The 27078-nt window shown below is 40.8% G+C and overlaps 1 protein-coding gene across 2 annotated transcripts; it reads left to right on the forward strand.

Moving 5' to 3' along the window:
- The first annotated feature begins 62 nt into the window (after positions 1-62).
- NREP (neuronal regeneration related protein) lies at positions 63-27078 on the forward strand. 2 transcript variants are annotated; one of them, XM_035015636.1, is made up of 5 exons: positions 63-134; positions 518-559; positions 1862-1926; positions 20970-21047; positions 25338-27078. In XM_035015636.1, the coding sequence occupies exons 3-5, from the start codon at positions 1924-1926 to the stop codon at positions 25461-25463; spliced, it is 207 nt and encodes a 68-aa protein (XP_034871527.1). In that variant the 5' UTR covers positions 63-134; positions 518-559; positions 1862-1923; the 3' UTR covers positions 25464-27078. The 2 variants fall into 2 exon arrangements, with proteins under 2 accessions (XP_034871527.1, XP_034871518.1); XM_035015627.1 differs by lacking the exon at positions 63-134 and having other exon boundaries at positions 456-559.

A 27078-nucleotide genomic window follows, 5' to 3' on the forward strand; every position in this document is an offset into this window, starting at 1 on the left:
CGGGGGCCCCTTTGTCCCCCGGGGGCCCGGCGGGCGCAGTGGGGGCGGCGCGGGGCGCCCGGGGCGTGGGGTGCCGGGGCGCGCGCGTGCTGGCCGCTCGCCGATGGGGCCCCCGAGTCGCCGATTCCTGCCGAGTAAGCAGTCTGGCTCCACCGCGGCCGCACAGTGGCAGCAAGGCTGGGGCGCTGGCGCCGCGCCAGCCCCATCAGAATTAGCTCATTGTTCACTAGCACACTGGCAGCGGAGAGAGGGGGGGAGAGAGAGGAGAGGGAGAGACTGAGACTCTTAGGGAAAGAGACACACACACTCTTGGAGCGAGCGCGAGGCAGGGAGACCTTCCCCTCCTTCTTTTTCCACGGCGGCACTTCTTGGAAGTGAAGCCGCTTTGGGTTTTGTTTCCCTTCCCCCTCCTCTCTCCTCTTCCTCCACCCCTTTCCCCTCCCCCTCCCCTCCCCCCCCCCCCCCCCAAGCTGTCTTTCTAGCATGATGCCCTTTTTCATCCACATTTGTGTTTCAGGTGTAGAGAGGAGAGAGTGAACAGGGAGCGGGGCTTTTGTCTGTAAGTATATGCTATTCCCATCCCCGGCCGGGAGCGCTGCTTTCTCTTTTGTGTCGATTTCTTGCCATTGCTCTTAGCTGGACCCTTCAACCCTGCAGAGTTCATGCTTCTTCCCTCTAAATTTGAAAGAGCTGAAGCGTGTATCTTGAAGAAATTCTGGTATTTTGGTCCTGCTGCATTAAGGCTGGAATTTAACTTGGGCTTTTTTTTTTTTTTTTTTTTTTTTAATGCACAAGTTAAGAGGGAGAATTCTTTTGGGAAGGGGTGGGGTTTTTTTGCTTCTTGGTGTGGTTAATTTTTGTTCTTCTTGCTTATAAAGCATTGTTAGGAACTGTTTTGTTTCTTTGCATTAGATGCACTTTGGTGCATGCACCCCCATCCCCTTTATTAAATGAATTTGTGTCCCTCCATCCGTACACTTCCTTACTCTCTCTGCGCTGCTGCCGCCGCCAAGGGTCTTCTCAGGCATTCGATCTTGCAACACTTTTTCTGCATTTTCTTATAAAGCAGTTGAACTTTGGGGGAGGGAGGGCTTAAAAATAAATGCATTCTTTCTGCTCCATGATGATAATAATCTGATTTGCATTTATGTGTATCTATAATAACATTATAGGAAAACTCTAAGAGCTTATGATACCCTCTTGGAGAACTTTTAGTTTCTCCATTCATCTTTATTTTTGTCATAACTTATGTTAACAAAAGAACCGTGTTCTGACATAAAGGCTGAGAGGAAAATCACCGCAGCATATACATTAGTGTTTGTTTGGTATGGAGAGAAGGGCATAATGGTGTATATTCCTGACTTTTTCCCCCCCAGTGTAGTTTTTTTTTTTTTTTTTAAACACGGAAGGTTATGTAATGCAGTGCCATTTCCAAAAATATCCACTCTGAGGCATTACACTACACGGTGGAAGGCTGATTCCTATTCTGCTGTCTTGATTGCAAATATACTGCCAGTAGTATGTCTGGGAACAAAGAGCAGCCAGAAAACAATCTATTTTTATCGCTTGGTTCTACTTTTAAGTTGCTAAACCTTTTGAACTCCTTCAATTTAAAGATGAACCAAACACTAAGAATAGCCCAGGACCCTGCAAAGCCGGGAACCAGGGATTCCTTTGTCCCCAATTTAAGCCTACAGACCCTTGGAAAGCTCTCTCCGAGGCCCCAGTGGTTACAATAATTTGCATGTGACTTATCTTAACCACAGAGAATGGTTATTTGTCTGTAACCTCTAAACAGCATTTTTCATTTGCTGACCTGTGGTGAGGCGATTTGTCTACTGTATTTAAACATATTTTGCAGGTTGGTCTTCCTGGACTGAAGAGAGGGAGGGTGCAAGGCCAAGACTGTTAAGGATTCTCAAAATGGTAAGAATGGGTCATCAGAGGAGACTCTCAGTAGATTCTTGTCAGTCTTTATTTCATGTAAATATCAAACACCCGCCTTCCTCCTTCCTCCACCCCTTATTGTTCCTACCCCATTTGACCTTTAAAAGGGTCTCGCTTTTCCGGCATGTGGGAGCTTTGCCGTGCAGCAATTTATATGAACTGGATGTGGTGAATTAGAGCTTTTGATTTGCAATCATTTTGAGTAGAAAACTGAAATTCCTCTTTCAGAAGCGAAGATTTATTTAACTTGAACAACGGAAACCGTTCTGTTCTTTAAGAAGAGTGATGTGTCGTGACATGCACGGAAGAGGGGGCAGCAGTAGGTGTCAGACGACGCAGTGGGTCCTAGTTTAGAGGTAGCCAGAACTTACCCACGGAGTAGGAGTCTGTATCCCGCTAACCAAACAGCCGTAGTCTGCTCTCCTTCAGAGCGATCCATATGAAGAGCACAGACTTTGATATTAATATACTCTGTCTCTTGTATCTCAAATGGTATTAGCATTGATACTTTCTGCAGATTTATGACTTCACTTCTGAGAGGCATCTGCTCAGTTTTAGAAGTCAAGCATGCTACCTCTAAAGGAAAGTGTGACTATTTCAGATAAGTATTATGATCCACAGAGAGGGCAGTTTCATGTCTGATGACTGATTAAAGAGCAGAAGAGATGAAGTATGCATTAGAAGCAGCTGATTAAGTATACTGACCTCCTATGAAAAATGTCCTCCTTGGAAATAAGGTTGGACTGCAAAAAATAATAGAAATGTCCTGCAACTTTGCAGTTAAGTACAGCATGTCCCACTGCAGATGTTTATACTCTCTAAAACACCTCTTTGCCACTTAGAATGTGTGATTTCCAAATTTAGTTTTAGGGTTTTTTTTTTTTAAACGAGGGTGGAATTTAATGAATCAAAATTGAATCTGATACACTTGATGTTTTCTTTGAGAACAACCCAAGTATAAGCTTCCCAAAGAGAAGAATGAATCAGAGCAATTAAATGAGTTCAGTTTGAATCCTATTAGCAAGTAAGCTCTTTATTTTTTGTGTATGCCTCACCTGTCAGTTCAACAGGTGGGTGTCAAAGCCTCAAGTAAAATAGCTCTTGCTCGGACTTAGAGCATAGTGGCCAAATTAAGGAACTTAAGGTGGAAGGGCAAAAGGGATGAACAGAAAATTAAACTGGTCAGTGGGTTTTGTGCAAACGGTTCCTAACTTCACATTAAATTCCTGATCAGTCATTGTCATAGAGTGCTAGGATGGTAATAAAATGAACTGCTGCAAAGTATTTTTGTTTATTTTTCTTTTTACTGAGACTCACCCCATCAGCTTATCTTGTAGCTCTTTATCTAGAACCTTACCCTCTGTGTCACCGTAGGTAGACCATGAAGGTTCATGTATGTTGTAATATGTCAGGTGACCAGTTTGGTTAAACATAAATTTGACCGCTAACCCTGCCAGAACCAGCCCTATAGGTCAGGCTCCGAGAGTAAATATCATGTTTCTGTATTAGTGAGTGGAATGAGCTTCGTGAAAGGCCAGCGTGTGTGCCAAAGCCGAGAATGAAAGTTGGAACGATTTGAATGCAGAAGAGCAAATCTGAATTATTATTACATGTTGTTAATTTCTTACAGTTGTCCTTTATGTATGGTGGCAGAATGAGAAATCACAGTTTGTTGCTCTTGGAAGGATTTTTACTCATGGAAAAATTCTCACAACTTTTTGGTGATCCTTTCATCAAGATGTCAGTCCCTTTTGGCACAAGCCCATTGCCTGAAATGAAACCACCGACAATTATTGTCTGTGGGTGATTCCAAGTAACTTTCTAGCAATTCGCTTATTCCGGGAGGCCTGAGCTCTTAGAAGTCTTTGCATATATTAATGTTAAAAAGAAGTTTCCATTTTATTCTTTAAAAAACTGTTATTAGTGGCACCTCCTTTTCTCCTTTTTGGCAAAATGAAGTTATTTTCCTTCCTTGATTAAAACTGGAATTACTTTGCTGATCTCTGTAACTGGCTTACTTAAAGACTTAGCCAACATACAGTAGAAACTTGGGCTAGGGAAGCAGTAGATCTAACACCTGGCCACCTCTGGAAAATATATGAACATGCCTTTTCTGTTAAATGTGTATTTCCATTTATATAATTTAAAACACTAAAGAGGATCTAATTTCAGTGTATTTAGCTGATTTAGTTAAGGGCTTATGCCAAAGACAAATTTATAATCTCACTCCACGGTAAGAAATTACTGGTAGACCTCAGAATTCGAAACAGAGCGATTCAGCATCTAGACATTTTACATACCCCAAAATGATTATGTTTCACAACAGTAATTTGAAGAAACTCAAGAATCCTAGAGTGCCTTTGCATTATCAAAAAAAATACAACCACTTTGTTAACTCTCCCAGGCACTAATCACATTGTATTCTGTGTAGGGGACTCTCTGAGCACAATTCCAGGGGGCGGGGGATGGCACAGTTTTTATGGATTACAATGTATTGTGTTGTACAACTCAGTACTGTTAAAAGGTGTAATTTTGAGTATAGTTTGCTATGTCTTAGTTGACCAGAGTGTTCTTTTCAATAATTCATTCCCAAACTTTTTAGGTTATGTAGTAAATGTGCATTTTTCCAGTTGCCCATTATTTATTTATTTATTTTTGCAATTAACAAGATATTGTGAGTTCGTCCATATGTCTTTAATTTAGATTTGGCTTTTTGCGAAATTTGAATTTCTAAGATACATTTTATGTGAGTTTTTGGTGTTTAGGTGTTTTATTTTAAAGGCACTTCAGATATGTCAATGAGAAGAAAATACTTCAGAATGAGCAGATGATCTTATTGAATAGTTTGAAAAAATGAACTATTTAATCCAATGTCAAGGTTAAGTCCTGATTTTCAACATGACTACCCTCTGTGCAGTAACCCTGCCTTTGCGTATGTGTGTGCATGGACTCATGGTGACATACACATGGACTCATTATGTTTTAATAGAGATCTAGGAGTTGGAACAATTTAAGTTCTCTCAAAGGCTGATGCTGAGCTTTTCAAAAAGATGAGTTGACTCTATTGTACCGTTCATAGAGTTCTGCTTTTTGTACAGTCTGTGAAGTGGCATTCATGGGCTTACAAGGAGACTCTTTGAATAATCTCTCCATTAACATAAGGTTTTCTTGTTTAAAGAGAAAGACAAAGATTGGAGGGATGAGGTCCTATGGGTAGCTGTGCCATTGGGCTTTGGAATGTAAATTTACAGGTTGCTCAGTTGATTGGGGAGATGCTGAAGAGTAGCTAAGAGGGTAATTTTATATGGTGCTATCTTACACAGGACCTTCCAGCACAATATGAGGGGGAGATTGGGGATTGTTTGGGGAATTAGGACAGTAGGGATTTTCTATCCAGCTTTAACCCCAGTCCAGCTTCCTCTTGATTATATAGATAATTCAGACAGGAGAAGGCATTTGAGCAGAAATCTTGGAATAAACCGTTACTCAGAATGTCACTCTATTTTAACCTGATAGAATTCTTAAAAAATTGTATGTAAAGGAGATCATCATTAAAGAATCCACTTTATTTTAAATCTTAAAATGAATACTTCTAAAGTAGAAAAATACACTTCTGAAATGTGAATACTTTAAAAAAATAAAATAAAATATGAACACTTCACTAAATTAGATGAGGAGCCTCTAGGTGATGAGTGTTATACATTAAGCATTCATCCACTTTGGACTGACTGGGGAGCCTTGGGGAGAGATACTGGCTTCCTTGGTCTGGCACATATTTTTTCGTAGTGGTATTCCTGGCTGAAAAGTCTATTAAGGTCTTATCCTCCCAGCCAGAGTGAAATGGAGCATTGACATAGTTACTGGAATAATTGTGCTTAAAACACAACAAAAAACTTGATTTCCTGATTCATCTTGGTTATTCAAAATGTTGCTGGAGTGATAGAGGAGTGGGAAGGACTTGCCTGAATGATCTGTGTAATTCCTTTGTTATACAGGAAAAGACTAGGGATAAGGAAATCTTATCAGCAAATCCAATTTGAATATATCAGAGGAAAATGTACTGAATGTACTTTGGACTATGTCATCTTGGTTGATCAAGACATATTAAAACAACTTTTAAACTCCTTTGCTTTGAACTGGAAAACAGATTAACCATAAATCTTAGCCCACATCTGTAGAAATTATGGTTGCTAAAAATACCATTTATTGGGTCTAAATTTATCCGAAATGGTATTTCTAGACCTATTTTGCAGGTAGGGACAGCTTCAAGGATTTCTGTCTCAGTGGTTTAAAAAATAGCAGTGACCCTGAAATTGATCTGCTAGTGCATGACAAGTATTAGCAGCTCTAATGGCTTGGGATTTAAGCATTAACATGGCTCTCAACTAAATTCTAAAGATCAATTCAGTTATTAGTAGCAATGACATGGTATTAACCTGGGTGTAACACTAGATTATACTCCCCTGCATTATTTGTTGGTTGGATCAGATTCATTTCTTCTGTTGACCAAAAAATCATAGGCTCCCAGAGGGTTAATTTCATATGCAGTGCTTAATAGAGTTTTAAGTACATGTTAGAAGCTCAATAAATATTGGGTTGGACTTTTAAAAATTCATCCTTAATGACTGGATTATGTTTAGTTTTGGTGATCTGGAAGTAATTTGTATCCTTACCTTCTTCTAGGAGCTAGGAAGTTGAAGTGAATGTAATTTTAGTTTTCATAGTAAATTATTTTCCATTATTTATTAACAAGAGACAGAAGTTGTGGTTAGGCCGTAAAGCCACTTGCCAAAAGAGTGTGGCCTGCAGTTGCTCACACTGACTGGTCTAGAGCCACACTCCCATCAACCTGGTGACACGCTAGGTTTGATCCAGCTGTCGTGCTCAAAGCTCACAGCAACATTTCCTGTAGCCATAAGAATCCCCTCCGGGATCCAGGGGGAGCTCTGACCCCGGTCCTGGATCTTTAAAGCCCTCACTTAACTTCTAGTATAATCTGATTCTGTGATGTTATGAAGATGACCCTGAGGACACAAAGGTGCCATGCCTGCAAGTACTGAAGAGAATGAGAAGAGTTAATGGTAGGATTGTGCCTCTATTCCCATGCCAACTGAACAAGTATTTTTTGAGCATTTTATTTGTGCTTAGTTCTTTTGCATTACCGAAGACGCACACTTGGCCTCTGCCCTCAGTCAACTTACATTTTAGTTGTGGAAGGAAGACTAACGTGTGTGACAAATTTAATGTCATGCGGCATAATCTAGTTCTGAATTGTAAGATGCAGAAGAATGCTATTACTGAACACTGGGGAATGGGGATGATAGGGTAAAATTTTTTTTTAAGGAGGTAGAAGTTAAGCTAGACCCAGAGATGGCGAGTATGCGTGCCACCACCACGTCCTGCTGCACCTGTGGCAGACATTGCTAATCAAGCTTGATACTCATTGTTATTCAGCCTGAATATGATTTCAAAGTCCTCAGTGTAGAGTTTAATAATAAAAGTGACTGGAGTTGGCATTACATTTGAAACCTGGAAGCGGACTGTTTGCTCCTTGAGAGCAGGTACCACGCCTTCTTAAACTTTTTATCCCTAGGGCTTCATACTAGTCCTTAATAATTATTAAGTGAATGAAGAATTAAAAATATTTGGATAGATTTCGATGAGAGAGAAGTGAATTCTAGATAAAGGGAATACATTAGAAAGGTATGCTTGCAAGAGTAAGTAAGCATAATGCATTTTTATACAGTAGGGACTGTCCTTCCTATTTAGGGGCCCCGTGCTGTCAAGAACAGACCTCACAAACTAGACCTAGCAGTCAGGACTTGATGTGCTAAGCCTGAGGAAGCCACCAAGTTGGCATCTTAGAGATGACCCAAGGCTAGCACTTGGGTCCCAACCTGTCAGGTTCTTCATCTTCTGACTGCCCAACAGAAAACATCACAGACTTACATGTACTCCTGGTTAGATGTGAGCTTATTGTGTTGCTGCCCCTCGTTGTCCTTGGGCTGGGGTGGAGTGGCGGAGAGGAGGCAGGGCCCTAGGTACACGGAATTGGGAAGGACGAAGGGAGCAGGGGCCACGTTCTCTCGAGAAGGTGGCAGCACGTCCCCTGGCAAATTCCAGCAGCTGCGTCATTGGCCGCGCGGCCAGAGAGGGCGTTGCTGCCATGCCAGTTGGCTGGAAGGAGGCACCACGCTTCCCTTCTGTGAGGCGAGCTGGGGGTAGCCATGTGTTCATCAGCTGCAAGCACAGGGACCCAGTTGGTTCTCTCTTTCCACTTCTTCCTGATTCGCCAGACACACTTACTCAAAATTCAAGGCAACACTGACATCATCATCATAAAATTGTTTATAATTTGAGGCCTGTAGGCTGTTACTAAGTTAGTCAGTAGTCTAGTGACCATTTGAAGGGAATCTCATCACATGATACACAAAAGTTGGAGAAAGCCAAGACTGAGACGGATTTTTCTGGAATTTCTTCTGGATATAGCACAGACTCCTGGCTTAGAATACATCAGCTTTGAGATTTTCTTTTTGTCTTTTTTTTTTTTTTTTTTAAGATTTTAAAACTTATTTGACAGAAAGCACAAGCAGGGGAAGCGGCAGGCAGAGGGAGAGGGAGAAGCAGGCTCCCCTGCTGAGCAGGGAACCCAATGTGGGACTTGATCACAGGACCCTGGGATCATGATCTGAGCCGAAGGCAGATGCCCAACTGACTGAGCCACCCAGGTGCCCCAGCTTCGAGATTTTCAATGTGAAATGATTTCACTAGCTCTTTTAGTCCTGTCAGATGTGGCTGGACTTACCCGATTCTCTTGGTAAAAGTAACATAGATAAGCATGGTTCCTTGAATTCTTTATGCTTACTCTCACCTCATACTTCTAAGTAATTTTATTCTGTAATTTCTGTTTAGACCTTCCTAAGTTTAATTTCTGTGGCTGGGCAGCCGTGCCAAGAACTATGTAAACGAATCTTTTATTTCTAACAATGCTGGAATATATTTTCCTAGAGGGACCAGCCACTTGTTACTCTAAACATACCCCAGGAGTCCCTCCTATGTCTTTGCTTACTCAGTCCTAGAAAGAATGCTCCTTCTGACAAAAGCCATTCTTCGAGTCTGAGTTTAGATGACAGCTCCTCTACAAAATTCAGCCCTGCACGTCCAGCAGGAATAATCTCATGCTCCTCCATACAAGCATCACACTTACAACATTCTACTCATTGGCTGGCTTATTTCTGCCAATCTGTTTTTCTACCCTCCCAACACTGTAAACTCGAAACAAGAACACTGACCCTTAGTAAAAGAGCATCATCCCTCTTTTTGGTAGCAGCTGAGACTGTGATGCCTTGGTTTTGTTTTGTTTTTTCTTTTCCTCTACAGTCAGGATGGTGAATTCAGATGTGGAAAAGTTTCATCACTGAGAGGGAACTCTAGAACAACTAGTGAATTTGATTGGCATTCTCTTTCCACAAAGTGGAAGGAAGTCCTAACCTTCATTGACATGTTCTAATGGGACCTTGGAACAGATCCCACGACGTCTCTGAACCAGTCTGATCGCTGCTTCAGTACCTATCCAGGAACTGGTACATCCTTAGTGATCAGTAAATGTCTGTGGAATAAATGAATGAGTCAGTAGTCATGGATACATGGAGATTGGTTATTTCTGGGCAGAAGCAGGTGACTCACCTTGAGATTTATAGCTAGTAACAGCCCAGTGCTTTGCAGAACTGTGACAGCTCAGGTTATAAAACTTATGGCCCAGGAAATGAGATAAGCATGGACAGATTCTGAATTGACTACTGAAAAGCCCCCCTTTCCTGATCATTAAGGAAGACTCAGAGTCCGGGGAGGTAGGGGGATAGCGAAATGAAATGTAAGCCTACTATAGAAACAGCTCCCTTCTCGTACACGTCTTTCAACAGAAGAGGTCCTAAGAGAGTCCAAAAAGTTCACTTGGAGTGGTCTGCTAAAGGAGAAGTCTCATTCTGGGGTAGAGTCACACATGTCCTCCAAAACACAGGCCGTGCGGTGCTGTTCCGTGCGGGGTCGGGGATGCTGCTTTCCCAGCGGTTCCGCGCTTGGTGTGTCAGCAGCCTGACTGAGGCAGTCGTGACGGCAGAGCGTCACCAGCTCCGGTGTCCCAAGGTGACGAAATCTTCATAAATAAAATCATTGCCTGTTACTACCTGAGAGTGGTTTCCATTCTAAGCGTTGTGCCCTAAAAAGTGTTAGGATTATCTAGCTGGAGATGTTCTTAAACCCTCAAATTTAGACCATGCTTGTTCAACATTCATCCTTACTTTCATAGACTAAAATAAAATGTGACTCGTGTCTGAAAAAGGAAAGAGAAGATCCACAAGAGAATGTGGCCAGTGAAAGGCAGGTCTGTTTGCCCCGTTGAAGCTGAAATCGGGAACCACAGCCACTGATTGGAAAGAAAGGGAGAATAGCTGAGTAGTGGTTGCCAGTAATAATATGAGCCACTAAGTGATTAGAACAAGGGGGAGATTCGTAATGTGCACAGAAGTTTGGTGTGGTCGTCCGGCTCTAGCTCCTCTCCCTTCTCCACTCCAATGGTACTCAGATCACCATCACACACCACTGTCCTTTGATTACTGGGGCAGGTAACAGCCTTCCTGTCTGAATTGTGTTTGATACAATTCCAGCAGGGAAAAGTACCGCAGTCCTGTGGCTGAACAGAGAGAAGTCTACAAAAGTTGTATTTAAAGTGGGTCCAGGCATTTTGAGGACTGCTTTTGTTGGACAAAGTCAGTGTCAGATATAGAGCCTGTCCTTGGACAGGAAAGAGGAGAAATTAGGAGAAGACAGTGCATCTTTGGCAGCCAATATTCAGAACTGTCAAGGAAAAGCTAGAGTGAGTAGTTAGATGGATCAAACTTACTAAGATAGTAATAACCATGACCCAAGTAAGGGATTGTTATTAAGTACTTTTCCAAGAAGTACTGTTTCATGCCCTTCATTAAGTGATCATAGTGAAAGTTACCCAGAAGGCTTATTGGGACCACAATCTGGAAGTCTGTTCTTGTTTTGCCAGGCAGTTGCTGAATCTTAGCGTATCAGTGTGTTGTGTGGGTTTGGCAGCACATGGTTGAATACTTAGCCTAGTGCCTCCTGCACTGTGGGGACTCAGTGAATACTGGCTGAAAGGATGAAGAGTGTGCAGGGAATGGACCCACTCTTTGAAACATGCGCTGTCAGGGACTTCCAGTTGTTGTATGGTTCAAAGAATTCAAGTTTGAAAAGATGACCTAATTATAAGCCCACTTCTTTCCTGGATAGACATCCCAGGATTTGGTGACTTCGTTCTAAAAAAAACTTTTTTGAAAAAAATGTGTTTGTTAATTTGGCACTTCCAGCCCGAATTAATGGGATGTACTCTTGATAAGATGTTCATTCTATAGGATTGAAAGCTACCTACCAAATATTCAAGACCTCACAGAAAGTGGGTATGTAGTACATACTGTTTGATTAATTGGCTGGATAATTGAGATTATATGCCCAACCAGTTCAGTTACTCCAGCATCGGAAATTCTGCCCACATCTTCTTTGAGTCCTTCTCCTGTGCATAATTGTGATCCTTAATTACCTGGGTTTGCCTGTTTCTTAGGCCTAGATGCTGTGGACTGTAACTGAGTCTCCATTTCATGCTGCCCTGTGGAGACTTGGGTCTAATTATACATCATGAAATGCCCCTGGCCCTTGGATGTTTTGCTCACTTCTTGATAATAGAATCTTAAATTGTTCTGATCTTGTATCAAGGTCTGGGAGCCAAGTCTCCACATCTTTTCATCTTTATTAAGCATATTTTTTTCCTTTTTCTTTTTTTTTTATGAGGACTGCTTTTTAAAGTTTAATTTTATTATATGAAGCTTAACTGTCTACCCTGTCACAATCAATTCAATCAGAAATTCAATTAAACTTGTTCTTTGGCATCATAGAAACAATTCATCTGATTATTAATGTGGATTTTTACTAAATTGATCAGCTAATCTTACATTGCTTAGGGAAAGCCAGAGAAACGTCCTGTCTTTCACTGTGATTGAATACAGTACTCCACATGCAATCTGATGATCAAATGCTATGTACCTTGTTGTTTATTGTTTAGTACCTTCATGATGGTAATAACTAATAATTGGCGTGTTAGCCCATCTCTGTTTTTACATTTCTCTGTCTTAGAACTATCTGCATTTCTACATTAATTAAAAGTTTCCAAATGGAGTCAGGTTAAATTTGTTTTTCTTTCTAAATTACCATTCTTGGTAGTTTATACACTGTCTCTCTGGGCTAATATGTGTTTATTTTCTTCCTCAGTTAGAATCACTTTATATTTTTATGTAGTAGAATTGACTCTTGAACAACACAGATTTGAACTGCACTGGTACACTTATATGCAGATTTTTTTTTATAAATACAATACAGTACTGTCAGTGTATTTTTTTTATGATTTTCTTAGTAACATTTCCTTTTCTCTAGCTTACTTTATTGTGAGAATACAGTAAATAATATATATGACATATGGTATATGTGTTAACTGACTCTGTTACTGGGAAGGCTTCCGGTCAGCACTAGGCTATTAATAGTTAGGTTTGGGGGGAGTCATACACAGATTTTTGACTGTGCGGGGCCTCAGGGCTCCTAACCCCGATGTTGTTAAAGAGTCAACTATATACGGTTTGTGTATTTGAAGATCATTGATAAGCTTTTAATTCTCCTTTAAGCAGTTTGTTTTTAAATGGGAATGTTGAAGTTACAGTGAACATGATTCCAAATACACTTGATGAAGGAAAGCTATTCTGATTTTGTGCATTGCTAGGCCATCTGAGAAGTTGTTTGAGAGTTCATTTGGGGGTCGTATTCAAACAATTTGGTTTCTCAGCAAATGCCCTTTGTAATTAGCTGCAGTGATTACTAGATACTTGTTTTGTTCTAAATACTTCCTTCCAGGCAAAATGGAAAAAAAGACAAAACTGTGATGACCAGTGTAGCTTGGGTTTAATCAGGTCCAAAATATTAACATAACCAAGCCAGAGTTGCTGCTCTAACAGCAGGCTTCCCACAAGGACTGTAGCGACACATGGCTACTGAGAGCAAACCCTCTCTGCCCTCAAACAGAGCTAACTGGCACATTCATCCTAATCTTACTCTGTTCCTTTTAGTTTTTTGCCAGTTTTCATACGGAAGCCTCTCAGCGGCCTCTGTGTGACCTGAGCACTTAAAGCCTGTGGGTACAGATCTGGCTATATTTGTCTTTTTTTTTTTTTTTTACAGCCAAACTTCTTATAAGATAATCAGCTAGCATCTGATTTAAACCAATTTTAATCACATCCTCTCGCAATAGAAATGACTTTCCCTCCAAATCTGGTGATCTGTTATGCTTTGTTGTTGAAGAGATAGCAGTCTTTAAACGACCAAGGCAGGGTGCGACATGGTGAGCGGTGAAATGACTTTTGCTCAGTGCTGGAGGGTTTGCAGTGCCAGCAGGAGAGGGCACACGTCTGGAGAGAGTGACCAGTTTCTTTGGGAATGAGCACTTTGCGACAAAATGCACACTTTCTGGAAAGCTCAGTCTTGAACATGTCAGCCAGAGGAATGCTTTGATATGTCCACAAACTCCTCAAAAGCAACTGGCTATCTCATCCTCCACCCAGCCCAAGAAAAATACAAAATCCTTATGTCTAGATTAAAAAGCAAAAAAAAAAAAAAAAAAAAAAAAAAAACCCCTTACTGCCCTTTGATTGACAGCTTTAACAAAAGAAACGGATATTTGAGGACTTTTTCTTCTATATTGTTGGTGAAAATTTTCCTAAGATTTTAATGAGTAGCACATAGTTTAGGACAAGAGGAAAGAAAAAAAAAGGCATCCTTGGTGAGTAGAAATCAGACTTACATCTTACAGTTATTTGAAGGTGAAGCCTAGCATACCTAAAATTATTTAAACCAGCTAATAAAAGCAAGTCTAGATGTTTCCTATTAACCTTGGAATGTGCTTGGAAGAAGCACGGCTAACTCCTGATGTCTGGTATTGGAAAGCAAGATGGCAGCATTACCCTCGTTTGTGGCACAGATTTTGTTCAGAAATTCACAAGTGCAGTCTTGTACGGGGCACAATAGAGTTTTCTTCTTTCTCAGTCTCCTTCTTCCCTCCCCCCTTCCTACTTCCCTGCTCTTCTTTCACCTTAAAAGTAGAAGAAACATTGCTCGATGTAGTGTTTCTAATTTCTTAATTACAAGTGAAAACCAATTTCTATAAGGGAGTAAGGTGGTCCAGACTTAGAAACTCAATGTGTTAAGTAAATATTTACTCTGGTTCCACTCCAGGGAGGTAAAAGATTTTATTAACATATTTGTTGAGGTCATGGGGGCAAGGAAAAGCTTATGCTGTGCTTAAATGCCTGAGGGGCCTTTTGTGTGTGTGTGTTGCTAGTTAACAAAGGCCAGCATTTCTTTTTTCCTGCTGAAAAGAGCAAATATCTTGTTTTGTGGCCTTTACTTTCTTATTGTTCATTCACAAACTGCTTAATCTCAAACCAGAGCTTTAAAAAGCTGCTTTATTTTTTCCCTTTGTTTGGAAAATCTCTTCTTAGATATCCCTTCTGAGATTTGTTTCCAAGCTTTGTTCTTGTACTTTTCCTTCTGGTTTACTTTGGTCTGTTATCAGCTGTTTGTACTTTGTTTTGTCTTTATCGCCGAAAAGAAAAATCATCCACTAAAAGTCAAGATTTGAAGTGTTCAACTTCATTCCTTGAGTCCAGTCCGCAATTTGGCTCTGATTACTGTACCAGGCTGACCTCCAGCCCAGGGGAGGGTGCCTTGGCAGAAATCTGAGAATTCCTCGATCAGTAACTCCCTTTTTTGGATTTATGGAGTCTTTAGGTGGATTGCTTTGTGCTGAGCATGTTCCTGTTGGAAAGAAACAAGGCTGGGGTGGGGGGAGGAGTCTGTGCCGCACGTGTTCGCAGCCGACCGTGTTCACCAGCTGCCGCTGCACCCTGCCTTGAACCAGGCACCACCAAAGCCCTGACACATCACCCAGCAGTCTGAGAGAGTGGTGAAAAAGCAAGGCTGGATAATGATGTTAACCTTTTGTGGCTTGCTCCTGACTTGATTCGTTGCTCCTCTTGAAAGACTTTGCTGTTATTCTTAGAAATCAAATTTTTAAAGACTCAGCAGCCAAACAAGCAGCATATTATATTGTGGAACAGAGTGACTGGGAAAGCTCTTTGTGCTGACGATTGATTTCACATGTAAACACTTTCGTTTTGTTGCCAGCGAGATTTCCTTTTCCTTTCTCTGCCTCCTTGAAATCTAGAAATAAAATTCCACAGCTGTCAGGTTCCCACATATTCATCAGCGGCCTCTCAAGATGGCTTCACCACGAGCAGAGTGAATTTAAAGGATTCTACTATTAAAGTCGACACAGCTTGTTTCAGACATCCCAACTCACAAAGAATTACACATCTTTTGCCCGCCTGACAGGTAATGTTGGCAGTAACCTGTTGTGCTGCATGTTAATAAAAGGTGGACAGTGGACCTGTGCACCCGAAGCAAAGCAAATGCCAGTGGGCTTAAGCAGTTTGTGAGATCAGCCATCATCTTCCCCCTTGAACCACGGTTGTCTCCCCTACCCCCATTTCTGCAGGTTAAGAACTTGTCAGGCCATGGAAAAGCTGAGTGTCAGCAGGTGTTGTGATGCAGCAGCGCCCTGAAAGGGCATTTACGGCTGAGTGCGATGGTCAGGGCTTGGTAATGGGTTTTCTGTAATTACCCACTGTTACCGCAGCCGGCTTCCGCGTGCGTGCGTGCATATGGATGTATTTAGGGGGCTGCATGTTTCAGTTAGTTCCCAAACCAGAATGTTTGCCAACTTAGGCACCAACTGACACTTACTCTGCTTTCCAGAATGGGCAGAGGTTACTTACATACATTATCTGAATGGCCCAGTGTTCTGTATTTTTATTTTATTTTTTATCTTCTGGTTGCAGTGCATTTCCTCAGCGGTGCCCCAACTCCAAACAGCACTCGCAGGGTTGGGCAGATTGCTAAGACTAGGTCTCGAGAGAGAGAGCTCAGTGCATCCTCTTTTGGCACCATCTAATCTTTGATGTAATGCTGTTCAGAGAAAATGATCCTTGTAACTCATTTATGGTTTCAGTTTACATTCTGCCCTCTCACATGGCCAGCAACACCTGGGAGCAGAGTAGATTTAAAGGGAGATTCTTATTAGCACCACTTCAAAGGGTATTTGCAGAAATGAAGTACATGTGTATGCATATAAATTCTCCTTGTAATACAGTACCAGCTTTCATGACCTCCCAGCCAATTAGGCAGAATAGAACATGTACACATGCCAACACACACACGGACACACACACACTGTTTAATTGGCAGAGAGATTATGAAAATATGCTCCTTTGCTGTTCGAAGAATTAATTATGCAGGTTGGACACCTGCTGCCCTGCTGTTTTCCTAATTGCAGGGGGTGGGTACCTGTCCTTGTTAAGTCATAAAAGGGCCATGTGTGTGCATTCCTTAAGCACACACAACTCCACCAAGGATAGAAAATAATCTTATAATTATGGTCGTTAACAACCAAGCCATGCAGCATCTTCATGGCAGGTTTCTAAGAAAGTATGTTAGCCAATTAAGCAAGCAGCATATACATATGTGATGTGTTTAGGCTCTGAAGACAGCCATGGCCCTGCCTTTGGGGATCATTCTCCTTTAACAGTCCCTTCAAAGAGCTCTTGATAAAGACAGTAAATGAACAGAGAAACATACAAATTCATTTCATTTCATTTAGTTCCCAAACCAGAGTGTTTGCCAACTTAGGTACCAACTGACACTTACTCTGCTGTCCAGAGAAAAATACAGGTAGAAACGGGTAATAAACAGGTACAATTCGAATTTTACGTGCAGCATAAAAGTGACTGGAAATGTCAATTCGTTTGATTCTGTGTGTGGACCATACTATTGGAAAACATTCTGCAAGTTTTTAAATGAAAAGCTTAGGGGACTGTTAAAAAAAATTTAAGTGATAATCTAGTTTGCATGGTTTTAGGACCTTCCAGGAGTGGCCTCTGACTTCCCCCACATTTTATTTTTCTAATTTGGATACCAAGTAATAATTATTGGCAAGCTAATTATCTTACAGACTTAAAAAATGAAGTTATTTTTCATAGTGCATTATCCAGAGAGTAAAACAAGCCAAGAAAGAAACGAAGAAAGAGATTTAAAAAAGGGGAAACCATGAGCATTTCATTCTCAACTTGGATGACAGACCATTGAAACTTGAATACCCAACCATCACATACATGGAAAAGAATCAGTAAGAAATAGCATATTTTTACCATAAAATTTTACTCAGATATGTAGTAGGTTTAAAATATTTAGTAAAATAAATTTTTACTTTTACCTAAGAGCTGCTCATGGATATCTAAATACCTATCTATCATGATTAGTGTGCTTAAGCCAGTGTGGTTCGTTTCATCAGTTCTGTTGTTTTTAAACTTAGCTGTTGGTGAGATAATGCAGCACTGGAAAAAAAAAAAATGCATTAACTAATATATTCAGTGACAAGCATCAACCCTTAGCCTTTCCCAGAATTCAAGCAAAACCTTTGCATCTTCTCCAATTTAAAACACGATCAGTTTCCTTCCCTCTGTATTTTCTCAAACACTCATGTTTTCTTCATTGTTGAGGCTATAGCTTGTTTCTGTGATTTCTAACTTCTGGAAGAACAGTATTCCAGGGGGTTCTGAGGATTTTACTTGAGCAAGAGCAAAACAATTATTTTATATATGGAACTCTGAAGTCAAGGTGTCAGCAGGCTGGTTTCCTCTGAGGCTCTCTCCTTGGCTTGTCGATGGTCCTCTTCTCCCCGTGTCCTCACGTGGGCTTCCTCTGTGTGTGTCTGGGTCTTCCTTTCCTCCTTATAAAGACACCAGTCATACTGGGTTAGGGCCTCCCTAAATACTTCATTTTAACTTAATTACCTCTTTAAAGAGCCTATCTCCAAATGTATGCACATTCTAACTGGGGATTAAGATTCTGACACATGAATTTTGTATGTGGGGAATGTACAATTTAGCCCATAGAACACACTTTTATAAAATGATCTTTTGTGCTCCTAGAAGGCAGGGACTGTATTTCTCGTGATCCCTAGAACCTAGCATTGTCCAGCACACTGCAGGTGCCTCCCAAACTTGCGGCGAATGCATGCATGGACAAAGGTATTCTGAGGTACTGGAGAGCAAGGGTAATGGTTGTCACAGATCTTTTCTCTTAAGTCCTTCATTTTAGAGTTTCAAAACACCACAGGTAAAAGAAAGAACAAAGCTGTAATGGAGGTAGTATATATTTCCAATAATCTACCAACTTTTCTCAAATCCAAAAAAAACCAAAAAAAGTTTAAATATCCCCTTTAGATGCTATATCCAGGGATATTTTGAGTTCTTAGAGACCAACCAAGCCAAGTTTTAAGAATGTAGCTGAGATGCCTCTATCCCTGCCATTTTTGGCTTCAAGTTCTGATTCTGAAGGAGACTGGAAGAATTTACCACAAGGCCAAAATGACATTTATTTTTCCTAAAGTAGACAATGATTACTTGATGATTCAAACACTAAAAAATGCCTAATTAGAAGTGCCCTTGGTCAATTTATAGATAAATTATTATGTTTCAAAAGAAAAATTTGGGTTAGGGGAAGAAATTTCTTTAGTTGTGGGTTTTGCTATCAGATACCCATGTTCCTGAGTTCTTGGCAAAAAAAAATCATTGACTGTATTTCTTAAAAAAAAAAAAAAGTTCTTGGAAAAACAAATTGTAAGAATAATAAGTATAATGATTTCTGAGGCTAGGTATTTTCCCCTGCAGATTGGACTTGGGTGGCTTTTGTAGTGATGCTTTGAACCTGGAAGCTAAACGCTAAAGCAGTGTCATTTTGTTAAAATAGACTCACAGAAAAGCTCAAGAACACAGACATACGTTTACTTGATGTAACTTTTCATTGCGTCCATGTGCTTAAGTTTTTACATGTATTTTTATCATTTCTGTTTACAATAAAACTTTATTTCTTGCTAATATGTATAATATTTAAAATTTGCACTTAAAACCTACTCATAAAGGTAGTAATGTAGAAATGTATTTATATTAGGTGAATTTTATATCTATTTATATTAAGTGAATCGATAGTTGATCCCAATTGGGATCTCCTTAAAATTAACCACAAAGTAGGATTTGGTATGCTGTGACTTTGTTTTAAGCCTTAAAAAAAGCTTGTATATTTTAGATGGCAATTTTGTTTTCTTCACCCATTCCCAGTTAAAGGGAATGTCAGGGGTGACTTGCTTGTCCCAAACAAGGCAGATGGTGGAATTCTCCCAGAAGGATCTGGGCAGAGGAGGGGAAAGCTGAAGGAGGTTCAGGTTGGGGGAACCACATGGCCCCGAAAGCAGACCCAGTGTGAAGTCGGACTTCCATTCTTGCAGGATGAGCTCTCAAATATGTAAGATAGAAATGTGTGTGGTGTGTGTGGACTAGTGTAATTTTGAGAGAGGTGGTAGGCAATTTGCATTCTGGGGTGATTTGAGGGCATCAGGATAGTGGGAAGTTGAGAATCTGGAAATCTGGTTTGAGTTCAAGTCCTATCCTATACTCACTGTGTGGCTTTGGACAAGTGGGTGACCTTTCTGAGTTTCTGTTTTCTTATCTCTGAAATGATAAGTTTATTGTCAGGATATATTAGGGTAATATATGCAAAACTGCTTTGTAACCTGGGATGTGTCTTAATGTCACTGGAGTAAAGCAAAGATAGTTACTGTTAGACTATCCCAAAGAATCAACACAGCCATCCACATTTCCTAGCTCAGGCCCCCTGACCAAGTGGATTGACCAGGACAGTGAAGATATTGCAGTTAGCCCAGGGACTAGGCTACCACATCTATGGCTTCCAAAAACAAGAACGTTAAGCCTGTTTGTTAACCTATTAATGAGATGTGATTCTCCATATTATGTATTGAATGTGAGGCTTATTTAGAGCATTTAGTGAATCAGATCTGGAGGGAATCTTATCTAATTTCCTCCCCTCCCTTCAAGCAGGGCTGTATCAGATGTGAATTAACTCTGGCAGATGGTTGTTAGATTCTGTTTCTAAATTTCTTAAAGGAGATTTCACAGTTTTCCTCTCTAAATTCCTTCAGTAATTTTACAGTTCTTATGCCAAGTCCTTCCTTATAGCTGACCTAAATCCATGCTGTAATTTAATTCCTAACCCCCTACTCCTGTCTTTCCTGGAGATGGAGAACAGCTGGTCAGTGAACTTCTTATGCTAATAACCCTTTGTATATTTAAAGAAGAATTATTCAATTCCACTCAGGCTCTCTACCTTGTCCCACATGCCCCCATCCCCAGATTCATCAGCTGGTATTCTGTGAATTATTCATGGCAATGCTGCCCATCTCCCTGCCTCTCTCTGACACTTTGCTTCTTTCAGGCACTGGGCAGAGTGTTGCCAGTGGCCCCATGGACCTGGGGAGAATGCAGGCTGCTTGTTCCTGTCCTCCTTATGCTTTGTGCATAATGTTGAGCCATTTAATCAATTATTGGGATAACCCCCTAACGGTTTTATGGGTGTGTGGCACATTTATCTCATAAACATATAGTTTTAAGTATACTTACTATAGGTTGCTTTGAAAGTCAGGCCTCCCCAGTGCCCTAGTTTGCTCAGCCAGTCATGTCAGGAGGCTGCCACTTAGCGTGCTGATGAGAACACTGATTGACATCTTTGCTCTACTGGACTTAGAAGACACTGGTAGCCAGAACTCTCCTGGGTGCGGTATACATTTGGATGCACTCTAACAGTCTGAAAGAGGTGCTTTCCCAGCGCTCTAAATTGTAATCAGGAAAGAAGTGACATTGAGGATTGAACTCATGAAGTTGATCCCATGTGGTTTCAGAATGGATGCTGTTTTTAATCTGAATGTGTGTGCTTTTATGTCTCTATAGGTTTATTACCCAGAGCTCTCTGTCTGGGTCAGTCAAGAACCATTTCCAAATAAGGAAATGGAGGGAAGGCTTCCTAAGGTAAGATCCTTAGCTACCATTTTGTTAAAAATGTTTTTCAATTTAGAGGCAACTAAAAAAAAAGTTATTTCTTTTTTATTTTAATATCCATTTAGTCTACAGTAAGAACCTATTAACATGGTACTGTTATGACCTTGGAAATAAGATATACTAGAAATATATATGTATATATCCTAAAGTGCTGTGACTCTTAAAGTTCACATTATCTTCCTTTCTTGACAAGTCCAAAGCAGATTTTCATTGAGAATCTATCAAATGTACATTTTACAGGTTTTTACTTTGTTCCATTCTTGGGTAGATAAACTCAAGAATGATGATTAAAGTAAATGACACTTTTGTCTGGTAATCATGCCTGAATGATCAAATTACCCAAGAAACAACATAAACTATTATTTTTATTTCTTCTAATTTTTAGGCCTAAAAGTATTTTCTACAAACATGCTTTCTTTGTTCTGACATCTTAGGTGTGATAGTTCTCTGCATTAAAAAAATTTGTCAAATTTACATTTTGGATTTAACACCATTTCCAACAACACCAACACTTACCAGTTTTTAGGGTAGATACCTTTGGACTTGCCTGTTAAGGTAAATACCAATTTGACCTTAAGGAGAGAGGACTGTACTTTTTACCAGTGACCTGTTGATTTTGCAATTAAGAAAGAAAAATAAAGTGCACTGAAAATAAAATATCCATTCAGAAGTTTCATAAGCGTGATTGACACATGGTGAGGCTTTCCCAGCTCTTATTGACATTTTAATGTTTGAGAAACTCTTACTTACACTAAATGGTTTCAGCAGTTCCCTATCTTTTACTGACAGGCAGAATTTGAAGAGATTGTGTCAACTGGCAGTTTGCACTAAGAGAAAACAATTCCAAATCACTTTTAATCTTCCAGAGAATTTCTGAAGGTCCAGGTTGAAACCACTGTTAGGAAAGTAGGTGAACAAAAGGATTCTGGCCCTGCCATGTGCTGTCTTGGTGGGATGGAAGTGAGCTAGTGTACTGGAACTTTACTTAAAACACACGCACACCCCCATCACCCTGATACCAATCCACCACCCCACCCCAATCCTCCTCCACCCCACCACTACCCTACCATACCAGCACCTGACTGCCGCCCTAGGACACACCCCCTGCCCCTTCACTACCCACCCCCCACCACCTCACCTTACCACCACACCTCCACACCATCACTCCAGCAGCACCCCCACCAGCACCCCACCAGCAGCAATAGCATAACTCTAGACATTCTTTACTGGGAAGCTCGGGGCATAATTCATCTGAGCAGCTGAGGGTAAGACATGATAATGGAAGAAGTAAGGGAGAGTATAGTGTTTTCATTATTTCTGCCCCATTCAGCCATCCAGAAGTCCTTTCTTTGATACTGGTGACATCAGCCAGAGTGGCAAGACTAGGCAAGTTCTTCAATGAGGTCAACAGTGCCTCCCTTTTTCTTAGAAGGCCAACCCAGGACCTAGGCCTTGCCTCCACTGAGGCATGCTCCACAGGGATGGCACAGTGGATCCTGAGATTCAGGTCTTCTGTTAATTTCTTTCCTCTCTCCATATGTGAATAATCCTCTAAGCATAATATATTTGTCCTTCCCAGCAGTTTCCTTATGGAAAAGCATATCTTTGCATAATCAAGAAAAATAATCTTGACTTACGTTGTCCGAGGCATACTACTGAGAAGCTGAGGGATTCATACACGAACAGTTCTCAGGAGAGAGGGCCATCCAACCTGAGGTAGATTAATTATAGAAGCATCCAGGAGAACCGGTCTGTGGGAACCACTTGACACATCTGTTCCTGCTCCTCCAGCCTTCTAGAATGCTCAAGATCCTCAGTCCTCTGGGAGCCATTAGGTGCTGGATGATGGAGGAAGATGGGATTATTTTTGCCTGATTGTTTTCTCTTACAAGGCCCAACTTCTGGAGAAATAAGACTACATTGTGTCCTCTCTTCAAAAACCTCCTCCCCTTGCTATAGAAGCCTACAGTTCTTTCAGTGAGGGGCAGACTTTATTCTTTTTTCAAAAAATGAGGGATAGGAAGTAAAGACTGGAATCTAGTAAATTCCGGCCTCCAAAGGGAGGATGTGCAGAACTTTCTCTGGCTTGTCGGGTTGTGGCCCCTCAGGACGCTTTAGTAGCACACCAGCCTGCATGACTTACCACCACTGCCTTGCCGTTGTCCAGTTACTCGGGCATCTCGCATACAGAAAATAAAGGGCAGGATGGACAGGGACTATTTTTGTCTCTGTTTTAATCCCTGTAGCTTTAAAATCTGAGTATTCAAACCACAGTAGGCACTCAGAACATGAATAATAAATGAAGACATGAACGTTTTGGGAGGGGGGGTGGTCTCAAAACAGAAAAAAATAGTAAAAATGGTAAATTCAAATCTGAAATAATCTCCTTCACATTTTTTTTTCCTGGAAATACCGCTCCCCAAATTACCCAGAATCCCACCCAATCTTCGTTTGTTTTTGTTGTGTATTTTCCATGGAGGTAATGGGTTAGTAAGATGGAGACTTATACAGAGACTGACTATATACTCACTTCTGAACAGAGTATGAACTGAAGTGAGCAGCTTTAAGGGCACAGTATAGTTGTAGTTGAGTGAAATCATACTTAGGAAGCTTTGATTTTCCTTCCTGGCCTGTGATAATTAGCAGCCACTGAGTTCTTCATTTGTCCCAAACCTCAGTTTGTCATATCTTGAACCAGGGTGACTGGCTGAGAGGAGAGGAGGGACAGACAGTTTAAAAGCACCAGGATTACAGTGCATTTTTTTTAAATCTTGGGATTGTATGCCAAAATTTCAAGATTAAAATTATTTGCACAACTGAAAAACACTGCCCAATATGATGGGCAGATTCTAGAAATTTATTTAGATCCTTAAGTATGTGTGAGTACATTTTAATTCAGTTTTCTCATTTGGTCCTATTGCTATTTAGGGGTACCAAAACAACTTCTAAATCACATTCTGAGACTGGAACATGAAAGTACACACAGAGTGGACTTTCTGTACTTCCTGAAAATGTATGCTCTCAAAGTCTGAGATTTTTAAACACAAAATTTAGGCATACCAGGTGTTTAACATTAAAAAATATATATACAGGAAATAAGACTTATTAAAGCTGAATTATCTGTTACATTTAGTTCATCCTGGGGCTGCTGAAAACATTGTTTCAAGTTGTTTGAAAGTTGAATTCTTAAAAAGAAATTCAAATACAGTAATTTACAGATCTCAAAGCAAGATTATTATTTTAACCCAAGTATTCAACCAGTCAAAACAGCTTATTGTACATGTCCTATTGAAACATGTGATCTGAGCAAAAAGGAAAAAAAAATCTTTTAAAACCATATTGGATAATGTGTCTGAGAAAACTCCAGCAATTAATGGTTTGGCTGAAAGACAGACTATTGTCAAATCACTATTTTCATATCTGATTGGGATATACAGGGTGTTTGTGGTAAAGTTAAAAGTTAAGACTTACCATCCCTTGAGCAAATGGGCTACTCCTCCTGTCCTCTTGCTCTTTGGTTATGATGGAGAGCTTCTCCCCATGGGTGCCTGATGGAGCACCAGTCACACTGCGGTTGGATTATTCTAGACAGAAACACAAACACCTCACTCACAACCAGGCTTGTGAGGATAGACTTAGAATAGCCCCAGGCCAAACGAGGTGGATCTCACTATCTCCTGGCCTGAGCGTCACACTATCCTCCTCTTTCTTGCAAGCACTCCCACCTTTGGTGCCCACTTGTGGTTCTGATTATCAGGCCCACATGGACTGGGCCAGTTGTTCAGAGAATAAACCATACATAAGTGACCTTTGTACAAGCTGTGACCTCCTTTTAAATATTTTTATTATATATTGGAAAACTGGCAATTACCCACCTCCACCAATGAATGCATTAGAGAAAATGTATTAACACTCTTATGAGCACCTCTTACCCAGCCTCATGTTGGGCCCTGTCTCCTACTAGAAACTGTTCTCAGAAACCTGACTCTGGTGAATGCCGCCTCCCACATGGCTGGGCATAGCCATTAAAGAAGCACTTGATTCTCCTGAAGCCAAGGCAGCGAGTGTTTAATTACTTCATGCCCCCACAGACCTAATATTTACATTCGGGTGAACTGTGTTTAATATGTAAACTCTGCAAAACATCTGGAGTTCAGGGATAAAAGGCGGGAGGGAGAAGCAAAAGATTTCAAATGGTTTCAGAAGCATGACTAACTGTCTTTGTGTGTGTGTGTGTGTGTGCATCCACCTGCTTTTCAGGGAAGACTTCCTGTCCCAAAGGAAGTGAACCGCAAGAAGGATGAGCAGATTGGGGCCGCCTCCCTGACTCCACCTGGCAGCATTGAACTCCACTCCCCAGGCATCGGTTACCTCCACCCTTTTTAATCATCACACCTCCATTTGTATTGCATATGGTGTATGGGTATTGATGAGGTCATGGTATCATATATGGGATTTTTTTCTGTGTAAATCATCAAGTATAAGAAGAAACTATGGGACTCTGAGCCTTGCTTTAGAGAATTTACAGTGGACAAATAGGTATCATCAAACCAGTTTTTAATCATTCTGACTCAAGTGAAACCGCTCAGAATTTCACACTGTGAATCCACGTTTACAACCCTTACAGGTGGGCCTTCAGGCCTGGTTCTCGACAACGATGTCTTCCACAACTCAAACTCCCTCTGCTCTCACACAACCGGTTCACTCCTGCCTTTTCACTCACACAGCTCCCGACTGCTTCTCGCAGAGGCTGAGAGTCCCCATTTTTTTTTTTTTCATTTAGATGTAACAAGCCTAGTAGTTTATGTTCATCGATTGTCTGTATATCTATATTTTATCCATGTACTCTTTTGATGTATAGAAGTAGTTTGAAACTCATTGTTTCCTTGTGGTAAGTGACCGAGATGCTGCCACAGGACCTGAGACACTGATGAATGGTGCTATTTTGGACTTTCAACATGCTCCTTGGCGAGGTAGCTCTGATGGAGTTATATTTTATTTCCATGTTCTAAGAAGGTGTTGGTACTCTGTTTCCCTGAATGTTGTTCTCTAGACTGGATTGACTTGTTTTCCTCGTGTCTTCAGTGTGGCTTTCTTCTTCAGCGTTGTAGGCTGAGTGAACGCTACCAGAGTGAGAGACTCACGTCTCGCCGGCTGGCGCTCACGGACGTGCAGTCCCTGGAGCGGGAGCAATCACAAAACTGTAATTTACTTACCAAATCTCTTCTTTCCGGTAGCCTCGCCTGCCTAGCTTAGAGAAAGAAAAGCAATACTTTGACAGGCGTTTTTAGGTGTCTCTTTTGGTTCTTTTTGTTTGAAAGGATATTTGGGGGGAAAAAGGGCAAACATTTCAAATAAAGGCCCTCTGGGGAAAAAAAAAACCCCAAAAACTGGCATCTGAGTCGAATCTGAAAATTACACCTTTCCCAAAAATTAAGTTGGAAAAAAATGTCTTTATAAAATTAAAAAAAAGGCAGAGCACTCTTCTTTGGCAGTTTTGATAAGCAAGGTGTAGATTTTACATTTTTGTCCTTGCTCCCAATGAAATGGATAAACAAAAATAAAACCAGACAATACCATCTACTCACGGATTGTTGTTGTGTTAGCCAGTCTGAAAGCCCACCTTAATTTTTATATAACTGTCTTTTAGCTCTTCCTTTGACGGGGCAGGCTGTGTTCTGCCCTGTTCCGCTTCTGACTGTTAACACGGATGATGCATGCACTGCACTTCTTCGTTATCTTCTTGCTCCCGCATTGGCCTGAGTTTCTTGTGCATTTTCCTGCTCCCTCCTTTGTTAGAGTAGGTGTATCAGCTGTGTAAATAGAGCAAGAAAACAGTATTCTGCATCTGTGGCATTTATGTAGAGTTGCAGTTGTGCACTGCTGAAAATGCAGGCTTTTGTAACAATGTGATCTTTACTGATGCACTCACAATAAGTACCCAGTGTATTTTAGCTATTTTAGTAGTATTTGTTCAATAAATATGCAAGCTGTAAGGTAA

This window comes from Mirounga leonina, unplaced genomic scaffold (genome assembly GCF_011800145.1).
Source record: "Mirounga leonina isolate KUSES-001 unplaced genomic scaffold, KU_Mleo_1.0 Mir_104, whole genome shotgun sequence".
Classification (NCBI taxonomy): domain Eukaryota; kingdom Metazoa; phylum Chordata; class Mammalia; order Carnivora; family Phocidae; genus Mirounga; species Mirounga leonina.

What these genes read in the sequence shown, in the direction of transcription:
- NREP (XM_035015636.1), top strand. An exon ending in TGGAGGGAAGGCTTCCTAAG is followed by an intron (nt 21,048 to 25,337) that starts GTAAGATCCTTA and finishes CCTGCTTTTCAG; the next exon opens with GGAAGACTTCCTGTCCCAAA.